General features: G+C 41.0%; 1 protein-coding gene across 2 annotated transcripts in view; it reads right to left on the bottom strand.

Annotated features, from left to right (window-relative positions):
• Positions 1 to 3,180: 3,180 nt before the first annotated feature.
• EEF1A2 (eukaryotic translation elongation factor 1 alpha 2) overlaps positions 3,181 to 25,712 on the bottom strand; it is a 28,673-nt gene continuing 6,141 nt past the window's right edge. For both annotated transcript variants that reach the window (XM_031951783.1, XM_031951784.1), the window contains exons 3-8: positions 24,696 to 24,875; positions 21,630 to 21,926; positions 10,559 to 10,709; positions 9,403 to 9,659; positions 6,146 to 6,380; positions 3,181 to 3,565 (exon numbers count right to left, since the gene is read on the bottom strand). In XM_031951783.1, the coding sequence (XP_031807643.1) occupies positions 3,438 to 3,565; positions 6,146 to 6,380; positions 9,403 to 9,659; positions 10,559 to 10,709; positions 21,630 to 21,926; positions 24,696 to 24,875 (1,248 nt within the window). In that variant the 3' untranslated portion in view covers positions 3,181 to 3,437. The remainder of the gene's footprint in view (positions 3,566 to 6,145; positions 6,381 to 9,402; positions 9,660 to 10,558; positions 10,710 to 21,629; positions 21,927 to 24,695; positions 24,876 to 25,712) is intronic.

Genomic DNA, 25,712 nt, shown 5'->3' on the forward strand with positions numbered 1-25,712 from the left:
TCTTAGATTTCTCTCAATTCATAGTATTTCCAATTTATGGTTTCTACTATTTATTCTTATCTCAAGCCTCAGTTTCTGGATTGGGACTATGTGCTTTGGAAAGATTCTGTTTCTTCTTATATTCTTGGATGATATATATGGGTAATCATCATGGATTTGGAACTAAGAATAGATTCTACCCTCTGCAGGAAATTCCTAGATTTGGCTCAGTCTCCTGGTAGCTCAAACTAGATTTTGTCCTCTGTCTTTTATCTTCATTTTGTGGAGCCTGGACTCAGAATTGACTCCATCCCTTGATGTGATCCTGAAAGACCCCAACCCAGATTTTGTTCATTGTGCTGGCGGTAGAGCTCTTACAAGACTTCAGGTGCTGCACTGGGCCTTTCTCTTTCTGTAGCTCAGATGTGGGGTCTCTGCAAGCTTGTCTTTCCCTGCCTCCTGCTGTGACTGAGATGCAAGTTGACTACTAAGCTATTGCTACTGAACTGCCCCTGTTTTCTATTATGCTTTGGATAAGGACTGCCTGAGCAATGCAGTATCTGTTAGCCAGTCTGTCTCAATATCCTATGATTTCTCAGGTCTCTTTGTGAGCTATCTCTGCTACTTACCTGTTTTGTCTCCATTCAGGTTTCCAAAAGATTTTCTGTATAGTTTTGAACTAAAGACATTTCTCTTTAGTTTTATCTTTGTTCCTTCTGATGAATTTTTAGAGTTTTCCTAGTATATTTATGGAGACTCGGCTCTTTTAAGTCATACATATATTGCTGCTATTTTACTGTAAGATCCCTAGTACCTCTATTTCAGATAGAAAAATTGAAAGGATGACCAGTCACTTTACCTGATTCCTTTTAGTGGGACTAAGATAGAAATAGACTAGATGTTCTGATTCTCAATTCAGCATTCTCTCTACTGGAGAATTAAGAAAAAGCTGAGCCTGAATATAGCTTATATAGAAGAAAGGTGACAGTGGAAGGGCGAGTTAAATGAATGACTATCCAGGGATCCTCAAACTTTTTAAATAGAGGTCCAGTTCACTGTCCCTCAGACTGTTGGAGGGCCAAACTATTGCAAAAATAAAACCTTTGTTTTGTGGGCCTTTAAATAAAGAAACTTCATAGCCCTGGGTGAGGGGGATAATCATCCTCAGCTGCCACATCTGGCCTGTGGGCCATAGTTTGAGGACCCCTGATTCTAGACTAACACAACAGGGTTATTTGATGGTTAGCTGATTTTATGCCTGCCTCCTCTGAGAATCTTCTCTTTGCCTCAGCACTGCATTTCCTCAGCCAGCTCTGACCTGCCCCAAGTCTTCTTCCTTCACTAATTCCATAGTCACTAAACTATATGACTCTTTGGTCTTATCCTGCTCTCCTCATTCCAGGTCTGACCTGACAAACTTGTATGCTAACCTTCTCTCTTTAAGTTGAATTCTGCTCCAAGAAAGTTAATTAGATTTCTGAGTCAACCAGTAGATTTCTGATTCATTCGATAACTTTGGACAATTCCATAACTATGACCTGTCCATTTTCCCGGCCTGGAAGGATTCACCTAGTCAGGACCACAATCAGAGAAAGCTGATCCTCAACAGGGCAGTTGGATCATTAAGGCATATGACCCTGAGAGTTTGTAAGGAAGATAAATATCCATGGACAACTGAGGTATTTAGCTTAAAATGGCCATATTATCAAAGGAGACCTATTGTCACAAATACAGAAACTTCTATGAGGAAAGTACAAAGTGTCCAATCTTGGATCCTGAATCCAACAGGAATACTAAGTAATGGTTTGGAAGTCAGGGTGACAATCCCCTTTCCCTCATGATTATGATAATCCAAAAGATCAGAGACACATCCTCAACCATTCTCCTGTGCCCTTTAGTAACCCCATTCCTGGATACTGGTATCTGCCCTACATATGGGACATGTAAGTACAATGTGAAGAGAAACCTGTTTAATGGAAACCTGGAAATGTAATAATTGATTGCTATGATCCAGTTTCTATTTGGATGATAGATGGATGTTCTATTAGCCCAATGATTTTGATGTTCTCTTGGAACCCAAATCTCTTTAACTTCTGCCTTGAGAATGGAACACATATGTCTCTCTGGTTCCATTTGGGCTTAAGTACTGGATATTTAGACATTGGCAACAAGAACTTATCATTTCTTCAAGATAAAAATCTTAAAACTTTTGGAAAGTAGACCAGGACCAAGTAAGACATCTAGAGAGCTAGATTTCTGCAATCATAACAGACATAACTGTGCAGCAAAGCTCCAAATTCTGACCATGTAAAAGGGCAGCACGGGGCTATCACTAGGATAAAATGGCTAGAATATGGGACTCATGAGTTCAAACCTGGATCTGCCGCTGCCTGGTTGTATGATGTTAGACAATTCACTTCTCTGGATTCTGTTTCCTCACCTTCAAAATAGGGACAAAGCACCTACTGAGCCAACTTCAGTGAGCTGCTACAAGGAAATGCTGAGAAAGTGGATGAGAAGAGGAAAGTATAAAGGCCCGGGTAAATGTATGGTGTTATAATCAGTCCTTGTTCCCATTCTTGGAGTTCCACCTTGGGTGTGAATAATGAAGTTGTGAGCTGACTCTGCACTTCAAGAGTATGAACTACTTATTGGACTTACTTTCACACCGAGTAATGTCTTCTCTAGAGGTATGGGGGGAGGGGTATTGATGTGAACCTAGGGTTTTATAGATGTATGGATCTCCTACTGTGGAAATGAACTGGCACTGACACAGATTCACAACTTCTGTACCTCTCAGAGAGCTTCCTGGGGCACTGAGAGGTTTGGTTACCCAGCTGCCATGTGTCCCATACCCAGCTGACCCCCAGACCAGCCTGCTGCCCACCATGTCACTCTCTGCTTTGTGCATCCAGCTCACACATTGGTTCTATTTTTGTAGTTTATCCTCACAACTAGGGTGGAATTCTCCTTCCCCAGAAGGTACCAGGGAAGCACCCAGGAGAAAGAAAAATCCCAAAACATGACCTCCAGCTACAGGCTGAACTAACCACAAAGAGAGTGTGATCCCACCTATTTCCCCAGCGACCCCAACCCTGAACCAATGAGCCTCACTCCCAGACCCCAGACCCATGCACACGTGTTCTGCACATACATACAAGCACCCGACACTCGCATACACACACATACACTCACGCCTGCCACGGTTGTGGATGTCAGACCAGTTTATTGGTAAAATTAACATTAAGCTTCACAAACGCTGGGACGGTAAAGCTTCACGAACGCTGGGATGTGCTTTTCCTTTTAAAGAATTTCCACTGGACCTTGATAATGAGCATCCAGTCGTTGACATATAAACTCTTACAAGCGGATGTGCACACATGCGCCTCGGGGGGGAGAAGATGGCAGCTTCTAGGAGCTGGGGAGGGCTTCTGCACCATGCACAGGGAGCCCACAATTCATTTCCCAGCTTTCTGGGCCTTCTGTGCAGACTTGGTCACTTTGCCTGCCCCTCCACTCTTCTTCTCGACGTTCTTGATGACGCCGACAGCCACAGTCTGCCTCATGTCCCGCACAGCGAAGCGACCTGTGGAGCCGGGAAAAAGCAAGGGAATGAGGGAGAAAGGCCAGAGCAGGTCCCATCCGCATCTGCATCCCCAGGTGAGCCAGCAGGTCCATCCCTGAGAGGCCGGGCCCCTGCTCTCATCTCCTACTTCTTGTCCAAACTTATAGAATCTGGTTTTTATAGACTGTAACAGCTTCCTGAGAAGCAGCCTAGAAATAGAGAACTGACTTGGAAGGCAGGAAAACCTAGTGACCCTGGGCATTAATTTCTTTAGTGTTCTAGGCAATCTAAATTACAAGATGCTGACCTATATTAGCAGAGGCATTTTTCTCTCCTGGACATTCCCTACGTTATTAAACTCACAGGTCTAAGCCCTGTTCTTTTGTCTAATGTCCTCCTAAGTGTTATTCCCATCTCTGCCCTCTGATTCCACTCTCCAGGTAGTTGCTCAAAAAATCTTCTTAAGACCCAGTCTGATTATACCATTCCCTTGCTAAAAAAATCATCAGTGGTTCCCTATTTCCTACACATAACAACTCCAGGATCAGTGCTTGCTCCACTGTAGCATGCTGCCTCATTTTAGACCCTTTTTTCAAAGCCTTGTCCCCTCTGTCACCTTTTCTGATCCCCTTGTTGTCAAGATGTTCTTCCACCTCAAATTTAATATAGTGATTTTGCCACTCTTTATCTAGTCCTCGTCATGGTTTGAACAGGTTCTGATTGCTGTCCTTTGATCCCAGAAAAAACCAAAATAATATCTCGGGTGGAATCAAGTAAAGTATGTCCATCATCAGACCAATATGAGCTTGCAATATTCTGCCTTACATGTTGGACTTCCCTCATAGAACATAAGCTTCTTGAAGTAAAGAGCTATTTTGTTTTTATCTTTTTTTGTTTGTTTTGGGGGAGAGGATTGCTCTTTGGACTACCCAGCCCTAACCAAAATAATATCTCTACTGGAATCAAGTACAGTGTGTCTATCTGTGGTTCATCAGACCAATATGAGCTTGAAATATTCTAGCTTACATGTTGTATTCCTCTGATAGAACATAAGCTTCTTGAAATAAAGAGCTGTTTTGTTTTTATCTTTTTTGTTTGTTTTGGGAGAAAGGATTGGTCTTTGGACTACCCAGCCCTAACCATAGTACCCCCAAAAAAATTGGTGATATTTCAATATTTAGTTGACACCTCTTGTGGAAATTCACTAATACAAACTGGCAACTTATCTGTTAATTTATACTGTCAGAATTTCTGGAGAAATGAGAAGTTAAGTGATTTGTTCATGACACCACACTCAGTATATGACAAAGGCAAGGCTTAATCTTACGTTTTCCTTCCTCTAAGGGCAGCCCTCTATCCACTATGTCTTTCTGTTCAATTGTCAATTGAATATCATGGGCTTCTGGGCTAGAATCTCCTTCAAGTTCTTTACTAGACTTACTTTCCTAAAGAATATGTCTCATTGTGCTTTCAAGGAGTCCTACCCTTGAGTTGGACATGATGTCCTTCAAATTACAATCATCTATACATCTGCAGTAGGATGGGATCAGTCCTAGTAAGTAGCATTAAAATGACTAGAGAACCAGAAACTAGGGGTCAGGAGAAGTACAGGAACTATCCAATCTTTGTGGAAACTAGCCTCATTTCTGCTCACTTTGGTCACTGATCTCCCTCCTCCCTTTTCAGGATCACTTTCAGGACCTTGAGTCCAGCCAAGAGGTCCTAAATTCCAGAAGGAATGTGATTTCCAAGAGATCTCCTTCACCCCCAAGGGATAAGCCCTCTATTTTCAAGTCCAAGAGCATTCTAAAATGCTTTCAACTGCTAAAGCAGAGAACTCAGTGTGCAGAATTCAGAGTACTGACCTTCAGCACACACAGACATCCTTTGTCTTAATTACTATTTAAATAGTCTGTTTTGACTATAGGCAAAAATAAGGCTCTTACCAAATATAGTCATTTCTCAGTGCATAAATTAGTAACTTTGTGGATTATTCACAGAAAATCTTTAGTTTTTGGTCAATTTCCCCAACCATCAGGATGCTCCAAGTCCTAACAGGCCCCTACATTCCAAGTGTTATGCTCCAAGAAAAGTTCAACTGAAATGAACTGAGTCCAAGCTAATTAGAAACACATAAACACACACATACACACACATACACACACATACACACACACACAGATGTATGTAAAATATAACCTGTAAATAAAAGGCTATTAAATAAAAAAACATGAGTTACACACACAAAAAAAAACAAATGTATGTAAAAAAATATACACATATATACATACACATATATCGACATATCTGTACCTATATATTTGTATGTATATATATTTCTATATCTATATACATATGTGTACACACACACACACAGAGATAAATAAAGATGCAAATATATGCTGCAAGAAAACCTTTCAACATGCTCCTAAACTACTATAATTAACATTGGGATTATGTGCTATTTGAAATTACTTGTTTACAATTATCTATAATATTGATATTGATAATAGAGAGTTGGTCCCTGTTTCTGTCACTCCTGACAAGATGTCCTAATACAATGTCTGCTGAATGGAAGAGAGAAGCCAAGCAGTCTCTCACCAAGGGGTGGATACTGGGAGAAGCTCTCCACACACATGGGCTTCCCAGGGATCATTTCCACAATGGCAGCATCTCCAGATTTCAGGGATTTGGGGTTATCTTCCAGCTTCTTGCCAGAGCGCCGATCAATTTTCTCTTTCAGCTCAGCAAACTTGCAGGCAATGTGGGCAGTGTGGCAATCAATGACAGGCGAGTAGCCGGCACTGATCTGCCCTGGGTGGTTCAGGATGATGACCTAAAGAAAAATAAGAAGAGGCTGAGATTAGCCTCTGACCAAGTATCCCCCAAATCTACCTCCTAGGGTCCCTCTCTTCCTTCAACATGCACCATGTTCCACAGAAAATGTTTCCTGCTCCCCACAATTGTTAGTGCCTTTTCTCTAAGCTACCTTAGATTTAACTAGTTAATAGTTATTGTCTTTAAATTTATTCTGTATATATTTACTTGTTGTGTCCCCATTAGAATAATGTTATATAGCATTTTAAGGTTTATAAAATGTTCTACTAATATTGTCTTATTTGATCTTTATAATAACCAGGGATATAAGTGCTATTATTATTCCCATTTACATATGGGGAAAGGAAGGCAGAGAAGGTTAATTGATTTTCCCAGGGTCACAAAGTCAATAAATATTGGAAACTGGATTTGAATTCAAGCCTTAATGACTCCAAGTCCAATACTCTAACCATTGTGCCACCAAGCTACCCCAGAGAAGTTGTGATGTATCTCCTTTGATTAGATTGTATCTCTAGTGCCTAGCATGTGGTAGGTGCTTAATAAATGCTTGTAGATTGATTAATTGAAACATTGGTCACATAGCACCGCCTCAGAGAATTCTTAGTCTATGGGAAAACATAGTCCAGCCCTTAGGAAAGCTTAAACCTGATGGAGGAAGCTTAGACTTGCCCTCAAAGAATCTTGGGTATGATAAGAAAGTTCCAGACCTTAAGCACACTGCTCACTGCCTTCTGAAAGAACTTGGCTGTGTTCATCTCTGAAAGAGCACAAAGTTCCTAACAACATCACCAGTTCTCGAACTGATCTCAACCCTGCTCCAACCTGTAGCTTCCTGTTAGAAGGGACCACACTTTCACTAGCCCACAACAAGGGCTCCATCACTGACAGACAAACAGGTGGGCAAACTGAGGGTGTTTTTACCTTTCATTTCTTAAATCAACTATATTCAGTCCCCTTCCCAGATATAGCTGTGGCTTAATGCTAGCTCCCTCCACTGCCAGGCCACAGGAAGCCACTACTGGCTTGAATAGTGAGAGAAAGAAGTCTCTAACTAACTAGAGAAGATGGAAGAACAGAGTCAAGGACTTACGTCACTCATCAATGATGAGTCCCACTATAGGCCAGAGGGATAATTTATGGGAATCTGAAAGCCCTGCCTATATCAAAGTTAGGTACAATGTATTAAGTTATTATGGTCATTCCAATTATCCTCAGGAAATTTAATGAGACCATTTCCAGCTGTAGCCTAGTAATTCTAGCTGTGTCTGCTCCTGCAGAGTAAAACAGGCAGTCCCCAGCCCAGGACTCCAGCACCACAAATATTTAGCGTTAGTTATTTTGAAGGGAATGTAGGATCCTGGCTGAGTGCTTCTCTTCTATAATCACAAGATGTTCCTAAGGCCCTCTTTAGGCTCAGCACTAAAACTATTAACTAAAGAATCCATCCATCCAGCTGTCTATGTATCTACATATTAATCTATCTATCATCTATCTTCAGTAACCCCTTATTGCCTCAGCAATATAAAATATAAATTCTCATTCTGGTATTTAAAGTTCTCCATAAATTGATTCCAACTTAGCTTTTCAGTTTTATTCATATTACACTCCTTCATATGCTCTAGATTACAGTCAAGCTGGACTATTGGCCCTCCCTGAACTCCATATGCCATCTCCTGCTTCTGTGAATTAACCTGTGCAATCCCAGGTGCCTTAAATGTACCTCTTTCTCATTTCTAGGTTCAGTTCAAATAGTAGCTTTTCTGTGAATCCTTCCTTGATCTCACTAGCAGCCCTCTTTATAGTGGCAAGGATCTGGAAACTGAGTGAATACCCATCAGTTGGGGAATGGCTGAATAAGTTATGGTATATGAATGTTATGGAATATTATTGTTCTATAAAAAATGATCAGCAGGATGATTTTAGAGAGGCCTGGAGAGTCTTACATGACCTGATGTTAAGTGAAGTGAAGTGATGTTAAGTGAAATGAGTAGGACCAAAAGAACATTGTATAGGGCAACAACAAGGTTATATGATGATCAGTTGTGATAGACATGGCTTTTTTCAACAATGAAATGATTCAGGCCAATTGACAGAGGGAGCCATCTGTATCCAGAGAGAAGACTATGGGGACTAAATATGGATCACAACATACTATTTTCGCCTTTTTTGTTGTTGTTTGCTTATTTTTTTTCCTCTCATTTTTTTTCTTTTTGATCTGATTTTTTCTTGGGCAGCAAGATAAATGTGGAAATATGTTTAGAAGAATTGCACATGTTTAACCTATATTGAATTGCTTGCTGTCTAGAGGAGGAGGAAGTTGGGGAGAAAAATTTAGAGCACAAGGCTTTGCAGGGGTGAGTTTTGAAAACCATCTTTATATGTATTTTGAAAAAATAAAGAGCTATTATTAGAAAGAAAATAGCTTCTTTCACTGAACCACATCTTCCCTTATATTGTATTTATCTGAATATATACCACATACCCTCTAAGAGAATGTAAGCTCCCAAAGAGTAAGGACAGTGTTATTTTGTATCTTGGTGTCCCCAGAACTGCTGGTATTCCTTCTTCCTCTAGTGCTAAAATTATATGACACTAAGAAGCTCATGTATTGATCACAAAAGACAAAAGGCTCCAGATTTCCAGCTTTCTGGACCATAGATCTACCTGAAGATTAGTTTACCTAGTTGAGTCACCAGCCTATACCCCACTCTCCAGTATCCCACCCTAAACCCCAAACTGGGTCATTTATTCTTTAAGTTAGACTTCTGAGAACTTACTAAGGCTAAGGTATGTCACAAATTCTATCAGTGAGGAAAGGGTAATAGAAAATCAACTTGTAAATGGTGAGAGACCACCCTCCAACATTCCCAAAGGCCATAAGCCCAGCCCCCTAACTCCATTCCTAACACCAATTGCCCTCTTCCTGTCTCCTCAACCTTATTTTCCAACATCCACCCTCCTTCCCCACTTCCCCCATAATATCCTACTACCCTAACGCAGAGCAAGAAGGCTATACTTACCTGGGAGGTGAATTGAGCAGCCTCCTGGGGAGGGTCTGACTTGCTGTCACCACAGACATTGCCACGGCGGATGTCCTTGACAGACACGTTTTTCACATTGAATCCTACGTTGTCTCCAGGAAGGGCCTCACTCAGGGCCTCATGGTGCATCTCCACTGACTTCACCTCAGTGGTGATGTTTACAGGAGCAAAGGTTACCACCATTCCTGGCCGAAGGATCCCTGTCTCCACTCGGCCCACAGGCACTGTTCCAATACCTGAGAGGAAACAATAAGAAGTAAAGGTGGGGGAAATCATGACACAAATAATCTAGAAAAAGGAGAAGTTCCCAATGACTCTGAAGGAAGATCCAGGGCCAAAGACAACAGTGGGGACATGGATAATTGAAGTCCACCAATAATCCAAAGGTTTCATTTCAGCCAAAAGCTCTCACCTCCTCTTCCATTTTTTGCTCTTGTCCCCCATGGGGCTTCTAAATCAGGGGAGAATAGGAAAGAACCTTAAAGGTCAAGTCCAACCCTCTTATTTTTCAGATGAGGAAACTAGGCACATAAAGATTAAGTGACTTACTCAGGATCATACATCTATGAAATGTCTGAAGAATATTTAAATTCATATCTTCCTAATTCCAAGTCTTCCCTATACATTATACAATGTTGGAGATGGTAATAATGAACTGAAATTACTACATTTCAACATATATAAATATAAAAATATGTAATATGTTAATGTATATATAATATATAAGTATATATAACATATATGTAATATAATATATATAAAATAATAAGAAGTAGTAGAAGAAACCAGAAACTGGACAAAAAAAGAGAAAAATAAATAGCCAGGCAAATGGAAACAGAAAAACATACTGAGAACTAACTATATGTTCATTGTGGTCAAGAGAAGACCAGAATTCCACGTCCAGAGCACTTTCATCCTTACACTTCTAGCCCTTTTTTAGGCTTTCCTTAAATCTATGTCATTAATCCATTAATAATTTATATAATTAATGAATGCCTATTGTATATAAGACTCTATGGTGGTTGGGAGGCAGAGGGGTACAATAAACCCATTCCCTGTCTCATAGATCTTACAGTGTACTCTATGAGGTTTAAGTAGGGAAAGGGAACAACAAAGAAGAGATTGGAATTCTTACCTCCAATCTTGTAGACATCCTGAAGTGGGAGGCGCAAGGGTTTGTCTGTTGGGCGGGTGGGGGGCAGGATAGTATCCAAGGCTTCCAGCAGGGATACACCACTGGCATTTCCTTCCTTACGCTCCACCTTCCAACCCTTAAACCAAGGCATCTGGAGGGAAAAAGACAGCAATGAGAGCCAAGGCAAGAGCCCAACTGAACTAAATGAAGAAAAAGCTGAGCTAGTCATTGCTAAGCGCAGGGTGGGCCAATCAGTCAGAATCCATTTGCTATGGATCCCTGGGAAAGCCTACTCTTCAATCATGGATGTTATGGTCAGCTTCTAATGGCTCCTTCACCAACCAGCTTTTCTTACTCCCCAAAAGCATAAAGAATTCTCTTATCTCGAGACATCCTAGCTCTGTCCTCCAGCTAAAATGAGGAAACATAGATACAGACTTTATAAGATTTAGAGCTGGTCAGAGACCAGCTAGTCAAATCCATTTTATACACAAGGAAAGTAAAGGTGAAGTGCTTTGCCCAAGACACTACTAGGAAGTAGAAAAGTCAGAATTCAAATACAATTGAGATAAAATAGAAGAAAAAATCACAGGCTTATAGTTCAGTTGAAAAGTACCTTAGAAGTGGTTAAGCTCACATCCCCATATTTTGCAGACAAGGAAACTGAAATGTAAAGAACTTTTCTCAAGGTCACACATCCATTTATCCATTTGTTTACCATGACATGATTGGAATTTGAAGCCTGAACATTTGACTCCACACCCAGGACTCTTTCCATATGTATAATGTGTTCACAGGGAGAAGAATACAAGAGACAGAAGAAATTTAAAAAAAAAAAAAAATATATATATATATATATATATGGAAGACTAGGTGGTAAAAATAGAATAAGGAAGTAGTTGGAGTGAAAAACAGCTTGAGCATCTTAGTCCCTTCAAGCTTAGAAGCCCAACAAAATGCTAGTGATCAATGGACTCTACTTCCTGCTTTTCCATCTTTTTCTCTTTCATCTCTTTTTTCTCCTCTTAGGCTGAGCCCAATGGCAGATGGCTAATTGCTGAAATATTTGTTTTAATTTGCTTCATTTCCATTTCTTGAAGACACTGAATACTCAAAAATGTTCCATCATTTAAGTATTTGCATTTCCTGTGAAAGTCTTAACTACGCTATCCCCTTCTCCCTTCCCTCTTCCTACCTAATCTTGAAGAAGACCCAGAAGCACCCAGGTAGGTGCATGTGTTTGTTTATTCTTGTGATCTTGGAAGCAAGTCCTCCCCCAGTCCATCCCACATGTTCACACATAGACACATATACATATGCACATACATACATACATATATAAGGGACAAATATGAGGACAGCCTGAGCCTTAATACATCCTCCCTCTCCTATACTTTCCTGTATCCTTCCCTTTCTTAATTGTCCCTCCTCTTCCCATCTTCTCAGTGAATAACTATGAAGGAAACCTTTGCTTTCCAGCCTTTCAAGACCTTCACAATACCTTGCTGGCCTGGAAAAATAGGGACAGCAAGAAGCTATGAGCCTTTCCATCCTTTATACTCAGCTGATTACAAGCACTCAGAGAGCTTGGAACTGATGTGCAGACACTCTTTAAGGAAAGTATTCCACTGGCCCAGAATATTATATACCTGGCCTGTGCCCTGGAGTGCTGATGAGAAGATATAAAGTTCAAAGACCGCAGGATAGCTTATTTATTAGTCCCCAACATTTCCCTTCCCCATCCCCACAACCTCCTCCACTCCCCAGGGATTTACTCAATTAAGGAGGAACACAGATGAATAAATCCACTGATAGAAGGTTAAGTGGGGAGAGTGCTGGTTCTGGAGTCAGGAAGGCCTGAGTCCAAATCTAATCTCAAATATTGTGTGACTTTGGGCCAGAAGCTTAATCTCTATTTGCTTCAATTTCCTTACCTGTAAAACAGAGATAATAACAGCAACCACTTTGCAGAGTTGTTGTTAGGATCAAATGATATGCTATTTGTAAAATACAGTGCCTGGTGTACAAATGTTAGCTTTTATTAGTTTTGTTGTTATATTATTATAATATATATGTTAAAAACAGAGAAGACAGGGAGACAGAAAGGGGCAGAGACAAAGAGAAACAGAGAGAGGAGAGAGGAAGGGAGAGGGAGACAGAAAGACAGAGACAGAGAGATAGAGACAAAGAGAAGCAGAGAGAAAGAGAGAGAGAGACAAAGGGATATGAGAGACAGAAACAGAAAGAGAGATGAAGGGAGAATGGAGAATTGACAGGAGGGATAGAGGGAATGAGGAAAAGGGAACAAGGGAGAGAGGAGGAAAGGGATAGAGAGAAAGAAAGCAAGAGCAAGGGAGAGAAAGAGAAGGAGAAGAGAGATAGGGATGGAAAGAAGAAGAAAGATAAGAGAAGATTACAGAGGAAAAAGGAAAGAGAAAAGGGAGAAGATGGGAGAGATAGAGAAAAAAGAAAGAGGAAGAGAAGAGGGAGTAAAATGACAGAAAAAGGAGGGAAAGAGAAAAAGAGTGATTAAGGGAAGGAAGGAGAGAGAAAGAAGGAAAGAAAGGGAGATATAAAGGGAGAGAAAGAAAGAAGAGAAGGAGGAAAAGGAGGAGAAATATACACATATTTAATATATACATATGTCTATATATACTATGTATGTGTGTATAAAATAACTTTGGAGCCATATGATCTCTAAGGTCTTTTTCTTCTATTTCTAATATTCTTTCCTTCTAGTTATTATTCATCCATATTTTCAACATTAGCCCCCAAGATACATTATCTAAATGTCTCTGGAAATCTTGAAGAAGTGATGCTCTGGTCAAAAAAGCAAGATCAGACCCAGAAACACCCAAATAGCTGCATGTGTATGCTTATTCTTGTGATCTTGGAAGTGCATCCTCCCTCACTCCATCCCACATGTTCACACTTAGACACATATACATGTGCACATACATACACCACAATGATGTCTCTGTCTTTCCTGATGAGTCCAGCAGTTTCTAGGGCCTTGGGCAACAGATGTACTCAAGAGCTCCTCATAATCACTTCATACTGCAGCAAGCTGAATTTCTGCCAGGCTCTACTCCTCCCACCCCCAAGTTATGCTCAGATATCTCCTCCTATCCTAGTGTTCTTTGAGCAGCCCAGACTGCTGGCTGGGATCTCAGCCAGAGATGAGCTGGAGTAGATCCCTGAGATGCCCTTCACCTTGATTGACCTATGGCTTCCCTATCCTATGGAAAGACTCCCCCCTCCTAAGGACAGATAGCTCAGTTGGGCAGGAGGCAGAGCAGGGATGGAGGTGCTGCCTGCCTCACCAAGAGTAAGAAAAGGAAGCTCTCTGTAATTGCCACAAAAACTGGAGTATTCCTTATCTAGTGAGGAGAAGGGAGGTTAGGAAAAAAAGGGGGGTTATAAAGATGTAAATTGAGAAGACTTCTCTGAGTTCCTTGGATATGGATTGTCCTTTATTCCAGATTTATTTCCTTTCCTTCCTCATCAGAACAGGGTAGAATTGCAACACAGATGAGGGAGGGTGGAGACTTGGATAAGGAAAATGTTCCCAAAATGCCTCCAACGTCACTTCTTCCCAAGATAAACCAAACTGCACCATGAAGGAGGTGTCCTCTTTCTCTCCCTTAGGATGACTCAGAGTCACATCTCCCTTCCTTCAACGGCTAATCATAGACACTTGGAGCAAGAAGGGCCCCCTCTGAAATGATTCCCTTCCCCCCAGTGAAGGGAAGGACAGTAATGGAAGTTGGGAGTCCATCACTTCATAGGCTGGTGGTCCCAGCTCCGATTCTGAGTCCCTGTGAGTAGAACATTAACAAACCGGTACAGGGGAAAGAGGGAGAATGGCTCTGGCCCTTAGGAAGCCTGTATCTGAAGGAGGAAGCAGTATAAATACAGAGTGAGGATTTAGGAATACATATAAAACAGCACATAAGCAAGCACAACTTAATCCATAAGGCTCCCTGGTTTCACAGTATGGACCAGTTCCAACAAACCCAGCTAAAATTATTTTCTGTAAAGTGAGACCCACAACCTTCCGTTATACCAGAAGTGTGTTTTCAAAGGTGGGAAAGAAAGTTCCCCAAAATCTAAACAAGAAAACCTTTGATGAGGAAGAACTGCTATCCTTCGCTGACATACAGCCATAATACTGCACTGAGACTGAGTATGATAATTAGATGCCAGAAAAAGGTCTCCAGCACTAAGGGCAGATAGATTTGCTATGGAGGCAACATGGAAGGAAGAATCACACAGGATGAGAAGGTAAGGATGGGGCAGAGCTCTCACAATTCCATAAGATCACAGAAGAAATATGGGAAGCACTTCTTTCTCTTCTTGGCAGAAGTAGGCAGCTTACAGGGATGGGACCATACAGATAATGTCCCACTTTTACAATATGTTGCTAAATTTTTATGATTTTTTGTCCTCTTTTTAATTTTTTGATATAATTCCTCCTGGGAGAGGAAGAAAAGAGAGATACATTGGGGTGGAGTCAGAACAATAAAATCAATTAAAATGAAGGAGAAGGAAGAGAAAAAAGAGAAAGGAGAAGAAATGGAGGAAGAAAAGAAGGAAGAAGAGAAGAAGAGGAAAAGGAGGAGGAGAAAAGGGAGAAAGGAAGAGGAACATGAACAAGAGGAGGAGAAGGAAGAGGGAAAAAAGAAGGTAGTAGAGAAGGAGAAGAAGAGAAGAAGGAAAAGGAAAGGGAAGAGGAAGAGGTGAGAAAAAAGAATAAGAACAAGAAAAAGGAGGAGGAGGAGGGACAGGAAGGGGATGAGAAGAAAGAGGAGGAGGAGAAGGGGGAGAAAGAAGAAGAGAAGGAACAGGAGAAGGAGGAACAAGAGAAGAAAGAAAAGGAGGAATAGGAGGAGGAGGAAGAAGAAGAAGAGAAGGAAGAGGAAAAGGAGGAGGGACAGGAGGAGAATGAGAAGGAAGAAGAAGAGGAAGGAAGAGGAAGAGAAGGAACAGGAGAAGGAGGAAGAAGAGGAACAAGAGAAGAAAGAAGAGGAGAAAGAGGAGGAGGAGGAAGAAGAAGAGGAATAGGAAAAGGGGGAGGAAGAACAGGAGGAGAAAGAGGAAGAGGAGGAGAAGGAAGAACAGGAGGAAGAGGAACAGAAGGAGGAGGAGGAGGAACAGAAGGAGAAAGAGAAAGAGGAAGAGAAAGAGGAGGAGGAAGAAGAACAAAAGGAGGAAGAGGAACAGAAGGAGGAAGAGAAGGAGGAGGAGAAGGAGGAGGAGGAGGAAGAGGAAGGAGGCGGAAGAAGAAGAAGAAGGGGAGAAAAAGGAGGAAGAGGGGGAGGAGGAGGAAGGGGAGAAAGAGGAAGAGGAGGAGAAGGAAGAACAAGAGGAAGAGGAACAGAAGGAGGAAGAGGAGGAGGAAGAAGACCAGAAGGAGGGAGAGGAGGAGGAGGAAAACCAGGAAGAGGAAAAAGAAGAGGAAGAGGAAAAAGAGGAGGAGGAGGAAAAACAGGAGGAGAAGGAAGAAGAACAGGAGGAGGAGGAAGAGGAAGAAAACCAAGAGGAGGGGGAAGAAGAGAAGGAACAGGAGGAAAAGGAAGAGGAGAAGGAAGAAGAAAAGGAACAGAAGGAAGAAAAATAGAAGGAGGAGGAGGAAGAAAAGAGGAGGAACAGAAGGAGCAGAAGCAGGAGGAAGAGGAGGAAGAAAAAGAGGAGCAACAGAAGGAGAAGAAGCAGGAAGAAAAGGAACAAAAAAAAGGAGGAGGAGGAAGAGGAGGAGGAGGAACAGAAGGAACAATAAGAGGAGGAGGAGGAACAAGAGGAAGAGAAAAAAGGGGGAGAAGGAGGAAGAGGAGGAAGAGGAAGAAAAGGAGAAGAAAGAAGAGAAGGGGAGGAAGGGGAAAAGGAGGAAAAAGCGGAGGAGGAAGAAGAAGAGGAGAAGGAATAGAAGGAGAAACAGAAGGAGAAAGAGGAGGAGGGGGGAAAGAGAAGGAGAACAAACAAGAGGAATGGGAGGAAGAGGAGGGGAATCTGAAATTCACTATTAAATATACACTATTCTAAAGTGAAAAGCATAAGGAAATTTCAAAGCTGTTCCTGATCATCTGACTCCATTTTACCCTTCCCACTCCCACTTAGGGTGATGATCTTTTAGCAAACCTAAATAAACATGATTTCTGTCTACAAATAGTTGAAGGACTGTCATATGAACTGTCTGTTTAGTCAAAAAAGGAAAACCAGAAGCAATTACTGGCAATTGAACAGATGCAAATTTGGATTTAGTGTGAAGGGAAAACTTAAATAGAGCTGTCCAAAAGAGGAACAGGCTCCTTGCAGAAAGGCTCCTTTCAGGTCTTCAATCCATGGCTGGATGACTATTTGTCAAGTGCTTCATAAAAGGGATTCTTTCTCTGGTATGAATTGGACTAGATAGTTTCCAAAGTCTGTGCTCCTGGAAATCTTTTCAATCTGAATTTTAATTAAGTATTATTAATAATTAATATTAATCTGAAGTTCTTAATAATTATAACTAATAGTGAGCCAATTTTATTTTTAGGATATGATCAAGATTTGACCTCAGATTCTTTTAGCTATCAATTCAGAAGCAACTCCCTCACCCCCAGGATTCACTGCAGTTAGAAACCAAAGGGACAGCTCAGAATGGCTGAAATGAAAGATTCCTGTCAGACCTCTCTGAGAAGAGAAGGTCAGACCTCCTTCAAGTGAGAAGAGGACATTGATGAAGGCCAGCTTGGAGGAAAGAGAATGAGAAATTAAGTTTTCCTAAGTGACAAAGCAATGGTAACGCCTCCTACCCATTAACCCTATCTACCCTTCTACAAGATGATCAAACTAAAAGGGAGGCCTTTCTTCAAAGAAATCATGGCTGACAATGAAGGAACAAAAGAAACAAATACATGCATTTCCACTGAATTGCAGTTTCAAAAACCCAGAACTCATCAGAGCTCTAGAAAGGATGAAGACACAAAGCTAAGGAAGAACCTAAACAATGCAAATCAGCTGGAGGAGGAGATGAAGAGAGAAAACAGAGACAGATACACGGACTCATTTTAACACTTGGATTGATGAACCTGGACCTATTTACCCAGCCAGAAGAGAGACACTAGCAGAGAGAAAAAGCAGGAGAGTTGAAAAGGAACTAGTATTTGTAATTATTTGACTTGCTTGGATCAAATAGATGAATTAATGAATGAAGAATTGTCCCCTATGTATCACCCAAATTGGAAGTTGACTATGATTGAGGGAACAAGTAAAAGACCTTGAACTACCTCGAATATCTCCCCTCCTTGACCTGACATGACTTAGCATCAATCCTCCCTGCATTCCTGACCTGAAATCCTTAGCAGTTAAACAACAGTTAGGTACATTGTTTCCCAAAGGCCCCAGCTGAACAAAATGTACACATCGTAGAATCATAAATTTAGAGCTAGAAGATACTTTAGGCAATCCCTTCATTTTACAGGCGAGATAACTGAGGAGCAGGAAGTTTGTGATTTGTCCAATGTCATGCAGATAGTAAGTGATAAAGACAGGGTTTAAACCCAGGTTATCTGACTTCTTGGGAGAACTCCCAAAATAAAGCAAAAGAACTTCATTATGGAAAGCATGGTAAAAATAAGCTGGGTGTCAGGAGGGAGGGGTATAGGAGGTTAACCACCAAATATTATTTTGTCTCCAGGAAGCCCTTCACAGGAGAACTGTTCTGGAACTTCTTGACTCAAATTAATCCATTAGGGATTCAGTAAGGATTTTGAAATCAAAAAAGGCCCAATTCTATCCTATAAGGTGGGTTTAGTCAAAGGATTATGACTAGATGGCCTTTCCCCACAATCTAGCCCATTCTCATGAGCCTCCATTACTTCTGTGAGGCCTTCTTGAATTCAGAAGTTGCAGCCCCTCATATACAATTCTTTCCTTGTCCCAGATCCACGAGACTTAAAGAATCACATTCCCCCCCACCTCTTGATTTCCTAAAAACTGCCATTCATGTTTTTCTGATTCAGTCCAATGTCTGACCAACAGACACTGAGGGCTGGGCTTCCTTGCTTCTAGCCACCAGAAAATGACAATTCCAAAGCTGCTATTAACTGTAAGCCCCTTAGCATGGTGACCACTTAGAGCCATAATTACTCCAACAAAACAGGCTTCCTTTGCTGGATTATGCTTACAGATACTGTACCTTCTTTGATACTGTGAAAGGACAAACTGAGCAGCAGAACCAGACTGAGAGCCCAAGCTACCCAGGGAGTCTCCCTGCCTGACTTCCAGCACATATCTAAATTATCTAAGAGCCTAATCTTAGGGAGATAGGACAAAAGGAAAAGAAGGCTACCCAGGACCTGAATTTAGGTCACAAAAGAGAGAGAAGAGAGGGCAGGAAGGGATCCTACTGTATTGACATGAGGAGCATATGTACATACACATACATATCCATATATGTATGCATGTATACAGATATTAAATGTACATAAATATATTATATATAATAGGGTTCATGAGACAATGTGATTTAGTGGATAGACAGCTCAAATCCAGGAAGATCTGGCTTCAAGTTCTCATTCTGATACACAGTGGGGATTGTGTGATCCTAGGCAACTCGGTTTGCAGGCAATGTTCTAAGATATAAGTTTACAGAGAGAGTGCCAGCCTAAATTAGCAGATAGAGTTCCTCAGCCTAGAGTAGCTTATGTTAATGAAATTAATCCACTCTCTCTAAATTTTTCATTTTTCAGTCATATCCAACTTTTTGTGAACCCATTTTGGATTTTCTTGGCAAAGACAGTGAAGTGGTTTGCCATTTCCTTCCCCAGCTCATTTTACAAATGAGGAAACTGAGGCAAATAGGGTTAAGTGACTTACTCAAAATTACACACTTAGTGTCTTAAGCTGGATTTGAACTCACCAAATATTATTTCCTGACTCCCGGCCTAACACCCTATCCTGCATCTTTCCTAACTTTCTTAGACACCCACAAGACACTATAACCTTTCATCTCTAATTGACAGGCTTATCTTCAGTATCCACATCATTGGAGAGAAGTAATGAACTTGCTTTAAGGAACCTTTCTCCTACCTGCCAATGAATCTGAAATCAGGGGTGCTGGGGTAAGATCTTGGATCTGCCACTTAGATCTTTATTGTTTGGGGCATGTCATCTTAACCCCTCTGGGCCTCAGTTTCTTAATCTGTAAAATGAGAAGTTTGGACAAAATGTCCTTCCCATTCTTAGATCTATAATACTATGAATTGAAAGGGAAAATAAAAGAAAATCCCCAGACCCCTGACCAGGACCTTCCTGGAGAACAAAATTCAAATCATTCTCCAGGCTCAGGTATCATTTCCACCCATGAGCTATTCTCGGAAGGAATGTTCAGGATCATCTTCCAGTCCAGCAACTAGAGACCTTTGGCAGGCTACCCTCCTGGAGCAAAGCAGAGGGAGGAGCTGCTGCTGCTGCTACTGCTTGCTCAGGACACAGGGCATGTGTCCTGGGAGGAATCCTGCCCTGTTGTCCCTTTCCTGGGAAAGAAGGAGGATAAAGGCATAGAACATTAGCAATGGACAAACTTTAGTAACCATATAGTCTAACCTCCTAGAAGAAACATAATAGCAGTTCTCTTAAGTCCCTGTATACCAAGGCAAAAAGTTTGGCCTGTTCTGGTTACATATTCACACGCTGATTTAATATAAGAGGCAAAAAAGAAAACAGACAAAAAAAAGAAAAAGACAAAAGAAAATAATGGCAAAGCGAAACCACTAAGCAACCTAGAGCATTATAGCCCAGGTACCATCAACCAGAGGACAAGCAAGCATAAGATGAAAAAGCAGTTCAAGTGGTCCAAGACAGTAAGATATAATACACAGAGCTCTGGATTAACAGGAAGGTCCTGAAGTCTAACCCAGAACTATACTATCTAATCTTAGCTCATTTAACTTGTCCTACTTTCTCATCTATAAAATCTGCTTCCTCACAGGGCAGCCTTGAAGATTAAATAAAGAACAGATATGAAAGTATTTTGGAAAATGTCTAACAGCACAAATATAAGGTTTAATTCTCTTTCTTACAGTTGATAAAGTGGGGAAGGGGAAAGGGAGGTAACCTGGATTCTCAAAGGCTTGGTCAATGGAACCCAAAGGAGACAAAATGACATATTGAAGAGATCATTTTAGCCAGAAGACCTCAATTCAAGTAAAATCCCACCTCCCAAAATTCCTACCTTTATGACACAAGGCAAGTTACCTAGTATCTCTGAGATTCGGTATGTACATCTATACGATAAAGGAGTTGGGCTAATTGGTATCTAAGCCAACACTAAACTTATGATCCACACCTGATCTAGACCTATGATGCCAAGATGTCAATTAACAAGTTCTAGTGGGCTCTGTCTAGCTGGCAAAGTTTCAAGCACAGTTCCAATAATGAACTGTGTGTCTGAGAGCCAGCCTAGTTAAGCTCAGAAAGACCCAATGGCCATACATAGTCAATAAAAGGAGCATCCACACCATTGAAATCATGGAAATCACATTCCACATTTGTATTGCTGTCCATGACTCTCTCAGCATGACATCCAGCCAGCAGACCGAGGGACTTGTCCCCAGATTCACATGATTCCTGACTTATTCCCTTCTCTCTCTCCACTAAGGCTTCATAGATAGAATGAAGAGGTTGAGCATTTCTGGTCCAGATCATGACCTATCCCCTCTAACCTATGTAACTTCCAAATAGACTGGCTTCTCATCTGCATGTCTCTAAACCAAAGTTTCTCTGCCATGTCTCATATACTCTGAATCAGAATCATGGTAAACAGAGCAGACCAACCCCTGGGCAAGGACCGCTATAATTGCTCTGATATCAGCACGGTCCTTCCCTGCTGTGGATAGGAGCACTACTCCATGAAAGGTCACATCTGGTGGTAAAGTTTTCTCCCTTTCCAAACAGGCTTCAAAAGTCAAAAAAAAATCAAAGAAAAAGCCCCCCCCCCCCAAAAAAAAAAAGTCAAGAAAAACCTCCTTTGGCCTTCCCTAAAAAATAAGGGCAAGACAACTAGGGGGTTCCTGGAGAAAATACTTACATTTGGGGATGGCTCCAACATGTTGTCACCATGCCAACCTGAAATGGGCACAAAGGGGACTGTGGCAGGGTTGTAGCCAATCTTCTTGATGTAGGCGCTGACCTCCTTGACGATTTCATCATAGCGCTTTTCGCTGTAGGGGGGCTCTGTGGAGTCCATCTTGTTGATCCCCACAATAAGCTGTTTCACACCCAGAGTGTAAGCCAGCAAGGCATGCTCCCGGGTCTGCCCATTTTTGGAGATGCCAGCTTCAAACTCTCCCACCCCTGCAGCCACAATCAGCACTGCGCAATCAGCCTGCCAGAGAAAGGCAAGGAGGGAAAAGAAGGAAAAAAACAAACATTTATTAAATTCCTGTTCTGTACCATGCACTTTATAAATATCTCATTTGATCTGCACATCAACCCTTGGAAGGCAATGCTATTCTTATATCCAATTTACAGTTGAGGAAACTAAAGATAAGTGACTTGCCCAGTTTATGCAGATGATAAGTAACTAGGTCTGGATTTGAATTCAGGTATTCCTAAAGCTCAGCCCAATGCTTTATCCACTGTATCACTTGGCCACCTAGAAGGCAGAGATAAACTGACTCAATCTCATTTTAACTCATAGGAACATAGATGTAAAGCTGAAAAATTAAAACAACCTCAGAGGCCATCTTATCCAACCTTCTCATTTGACAAATAAAGAAACTGAGGCACAGAGAAATGGCAAATTAGACAGAACACTGATTTTAGTGTCAAAAAGAGTTGACTAAATTCAATATTTATTGTTTTCCTAGTCAACCCTATCTGCCTCAGTTTCTTCTGTAAACCTCAAAACACTATAAATGCTAACTCTTATTATGTGACTTGCTTAGGGTCAGAGATTAGATTTGAACTCAGGTCTTCTCTGGGAACAGTGCTGTATTCATTGTACCTATTCTTCTTCCTCACAATTGCTCTCTAACTTCCTACCCTATCCTCCAAAGCATATCATATTTTTTCTCTTATCTATAAATCAAGGACGCCAAAGGATACTTCTCTTCTATATCTTCTATTTAGAAAAAAAAAAGTTGATTTACTCTGTCCTCCTGCTGATTGAGATCCCATCTAAATACCCATGGGCAGCAGAGTTAAGAGCTGTTCTCATAAAACATTAACAAATGGGCATGACCTCCCAAACATACTCCTTCTCCCATGTGCTGCTCACTGAAGGGGCCCTCACTGGGCTAGGTACTCACCAGACTTCCCTAATCCTCTAGTGCCCATTGGCAAAAACCACTCACTGAAAAACAGAAGAGGCAGCAAACAATAATTTTTCTCCAGTTAATTTCCGCGGCCTCCTTCCCTGGGAGCAATTAAACTACCTGCTCTACCACTGTTTTCAAACAACTTGAGCCATCAGCACTTTCCCAGAGCAATGACTTCTCAAAAGCAGCTCCAAACTAAATCACAGTGGTGAATGAGTGCTGAAGTACATGCAGGTCTCTATCACTAGTCACTTTGTAATTCAACACTAGTTATGTATCTCTAGGGCCTAAACAAAGCTTCCATAAATAGTTGGTACAAAAGAAGACGGAACAGAATTGGGGAACTGTCCTCAGGCTCCTGAAAAATACTATTTGCTCAGCCAAGATCTGCATTCAAAGTCTGCATAATGTTTTAGTCCATTCCCTTTTCCCATTTCTACATCTGTGCCTTCTCCTGAGCAGAAAGCTCCCCTCCTTCCAAATAATTCCTGAATTCTCACATCCTCCAAAATGGCCTTTCTCGAATAAACAGGAGAGACAGCTCTTCTTGGATTCTCCCCATCTAGAATAAATGTCCCTGGCTCACAGTCCCAAATACCCTGACCCTAGATCCCAACATGAAGGATTTATTGGCATCTACCTATATTTGGGAAGCAACAGGGTATAATGCAGAGTTGTATCCTGAGACAATGAAGAACAACACCCTAGTGTTAGCTTATACACTAATTAGGACTCCAGTAATTCCTTGCAGTGGTTGCAAGGGTGAAAGGATCATCAATTTTAGACCTGGAAGGGACTTCAGCAGCCCTCTAATTCACTCACTCCCCTTAGATGAAGAAACAGGCCTGTATATGTCAAATGTTGTTGTTCAGTCTTTTCAGTCATGTTCAAGTCTTCATGACCTCATTTGGGTTTTCTTGGCAAAGACACAGAGTGTACCTTCTCCAGCTTATTTTATAGATGAGGCAACTGGGGCAAACAGGGTTAAATGGCTTGCCCAGGATCACACAGTTTGAAAGTATCTGAGGTGAGATTTTAATTGAGGTCTTCCCAACTCCAGGCCCAGCACCATGCAATCAGTAAATGGTCAAGTTCCTCTGATTCCACGTTCAGTTTCCTTATCTATTAAATGAAGCTCATAAATACTACCCTGCCTCTATCACTGAGGAAGATAATATATACAAAAACACCACCACCAGTATCTTAATCCTTCTGTTTATATGTGCCATGTTAACTTTTCTTTAACTATAAACCCCTGGATGAATCCTATGAAGTTCTCTTAATTTTCTCCCTTCTAGCACAATGTGGTCCTTTAAAAGATGGTGGTAGTGATGGTGGTAAGCAGTGTCAAAAGATGTGAGAACTGCAGGCTGCTCACTTATGGCGAGAATAATCTCCCCATAACTGAAAAGTATGTCATAGATAGTAAAGTGATTATATTAAGGCCAGCTAGGTATACAATAGATAAAGTGTGGGACCTAGAGTCAGGAACACCTGAATTCAAATTCAGCTGCATTCACTTATTTGCTTCATGACTTTGGAAAAGTCAATCAACCTCTGGTTGCCTGTTTCCTTATATGTAAAATGAAAATAATTGTACCTATCTTTCAGGGCTGTTACAAGAATCAAATGTGATAACATTTGTAAAGTTCTTTAGTATAGTGCCTGGTATTTAGTAGATACAATAGAAATGCTAGGTGTTATTATTTTAGTTATTATGGTAATCATTATTCATGAAGTATGCTTCATGCAGCTTCTACTTTCTCCAGCTCATTCCCTATTTCTTACTCCCTCCCCTACCATCCCTGACCTGTACCTCCCCTTCCAGGGCCCACCTGAGAAGTTCCTGTGATCATGTTCTTGATAAAATCTCTGTGTCCTGGTGCATCAATGATGGTGATGTAATATTTGGTCGTCTCAAACTTCCAGAGAGAGATATCAATGGTGATCCCCCGCTCACGCTCAGCCTTGAGCTTATCCAGGACCCAAGCATACTTAAAGGAGCCTTTCCCCATCTAAATATTGGTCAAAAGAAGATGAAGTAACGAGAAAGAGAGATAAGTTAACCTTGGAAAGAAACAAACTGTGGCAGATTCAATCCTGGTACATCAAGAGGCACTGGATCCTACATTGTTTCATTGATAATAAATGCTAATAACCAAAAACCATATGTTTGGAAATGAGAGCAATTTGTTTTCAAGGGAAAGAGCACTAATCTAAGAATCAGAAAGTCTAAATTCTAATCCCAGTTATGGTTAGCTGTGTAATTTTGTATAATCTACTTTCCTTCTCCAGACCTTTTTTCAAGTGAGGGGTTTGAACCATGTGATTCCTAAGGCTCACCTCTCTCCCTCTGGCAAAGTAACATGGAATACTGGAAAGATAATTGGCTTTGGAGTCAGAGGCTTGGGTTCAAATCCCATGATCTAATGCTTCTTATTTGCATGGCCTTAGGCAAGACAAGTTTCTTCATATATATAAACTGAGGATCCTATAAACTAGATGGCCTCCAAGGCCTTTTCTAGTTCTAGATCTAGGAAAACATGAAATACTGTGTTCCTCTCCTCCTCCACTCCCTCCTTCATACAATTGCCAAAACACAACTAGTTTCAGCATATTTCTGGAACTAGAGTTCATTCAAAAACATTCCAGTAGGGGGAGCAAATTGGAGCATACAAAAATTAAATTTAAAAAGGAAAAAAAAAAAAAAAAACAGAAGTAAGGGGTTACATTGCATCAATCCAAGAATGATGATACATCTAAGTATTTCTTTCTGCCTATTAGACATCTGTTAAAATGTTATGAATTAATGCAACATCAACTAGTTTTTCAGTTTTTTTCTAAAGTCCTAG

This window comes from Sarcophilus harrisii, chromosome 2, assembly GCF_902635505.1.
Source record: "Sarcophilus harrisii chromosome 2, mSarHar1.11, whole genome shotgun sequence".
Taxonomy (NCBI): domain Eukaryota; kingdom Metazoa; phylum Chordata; class Mammalia; order Dasyuromorphia; family Dasyuridae; genus Sarcophilus; species Sarcophilus harrisii.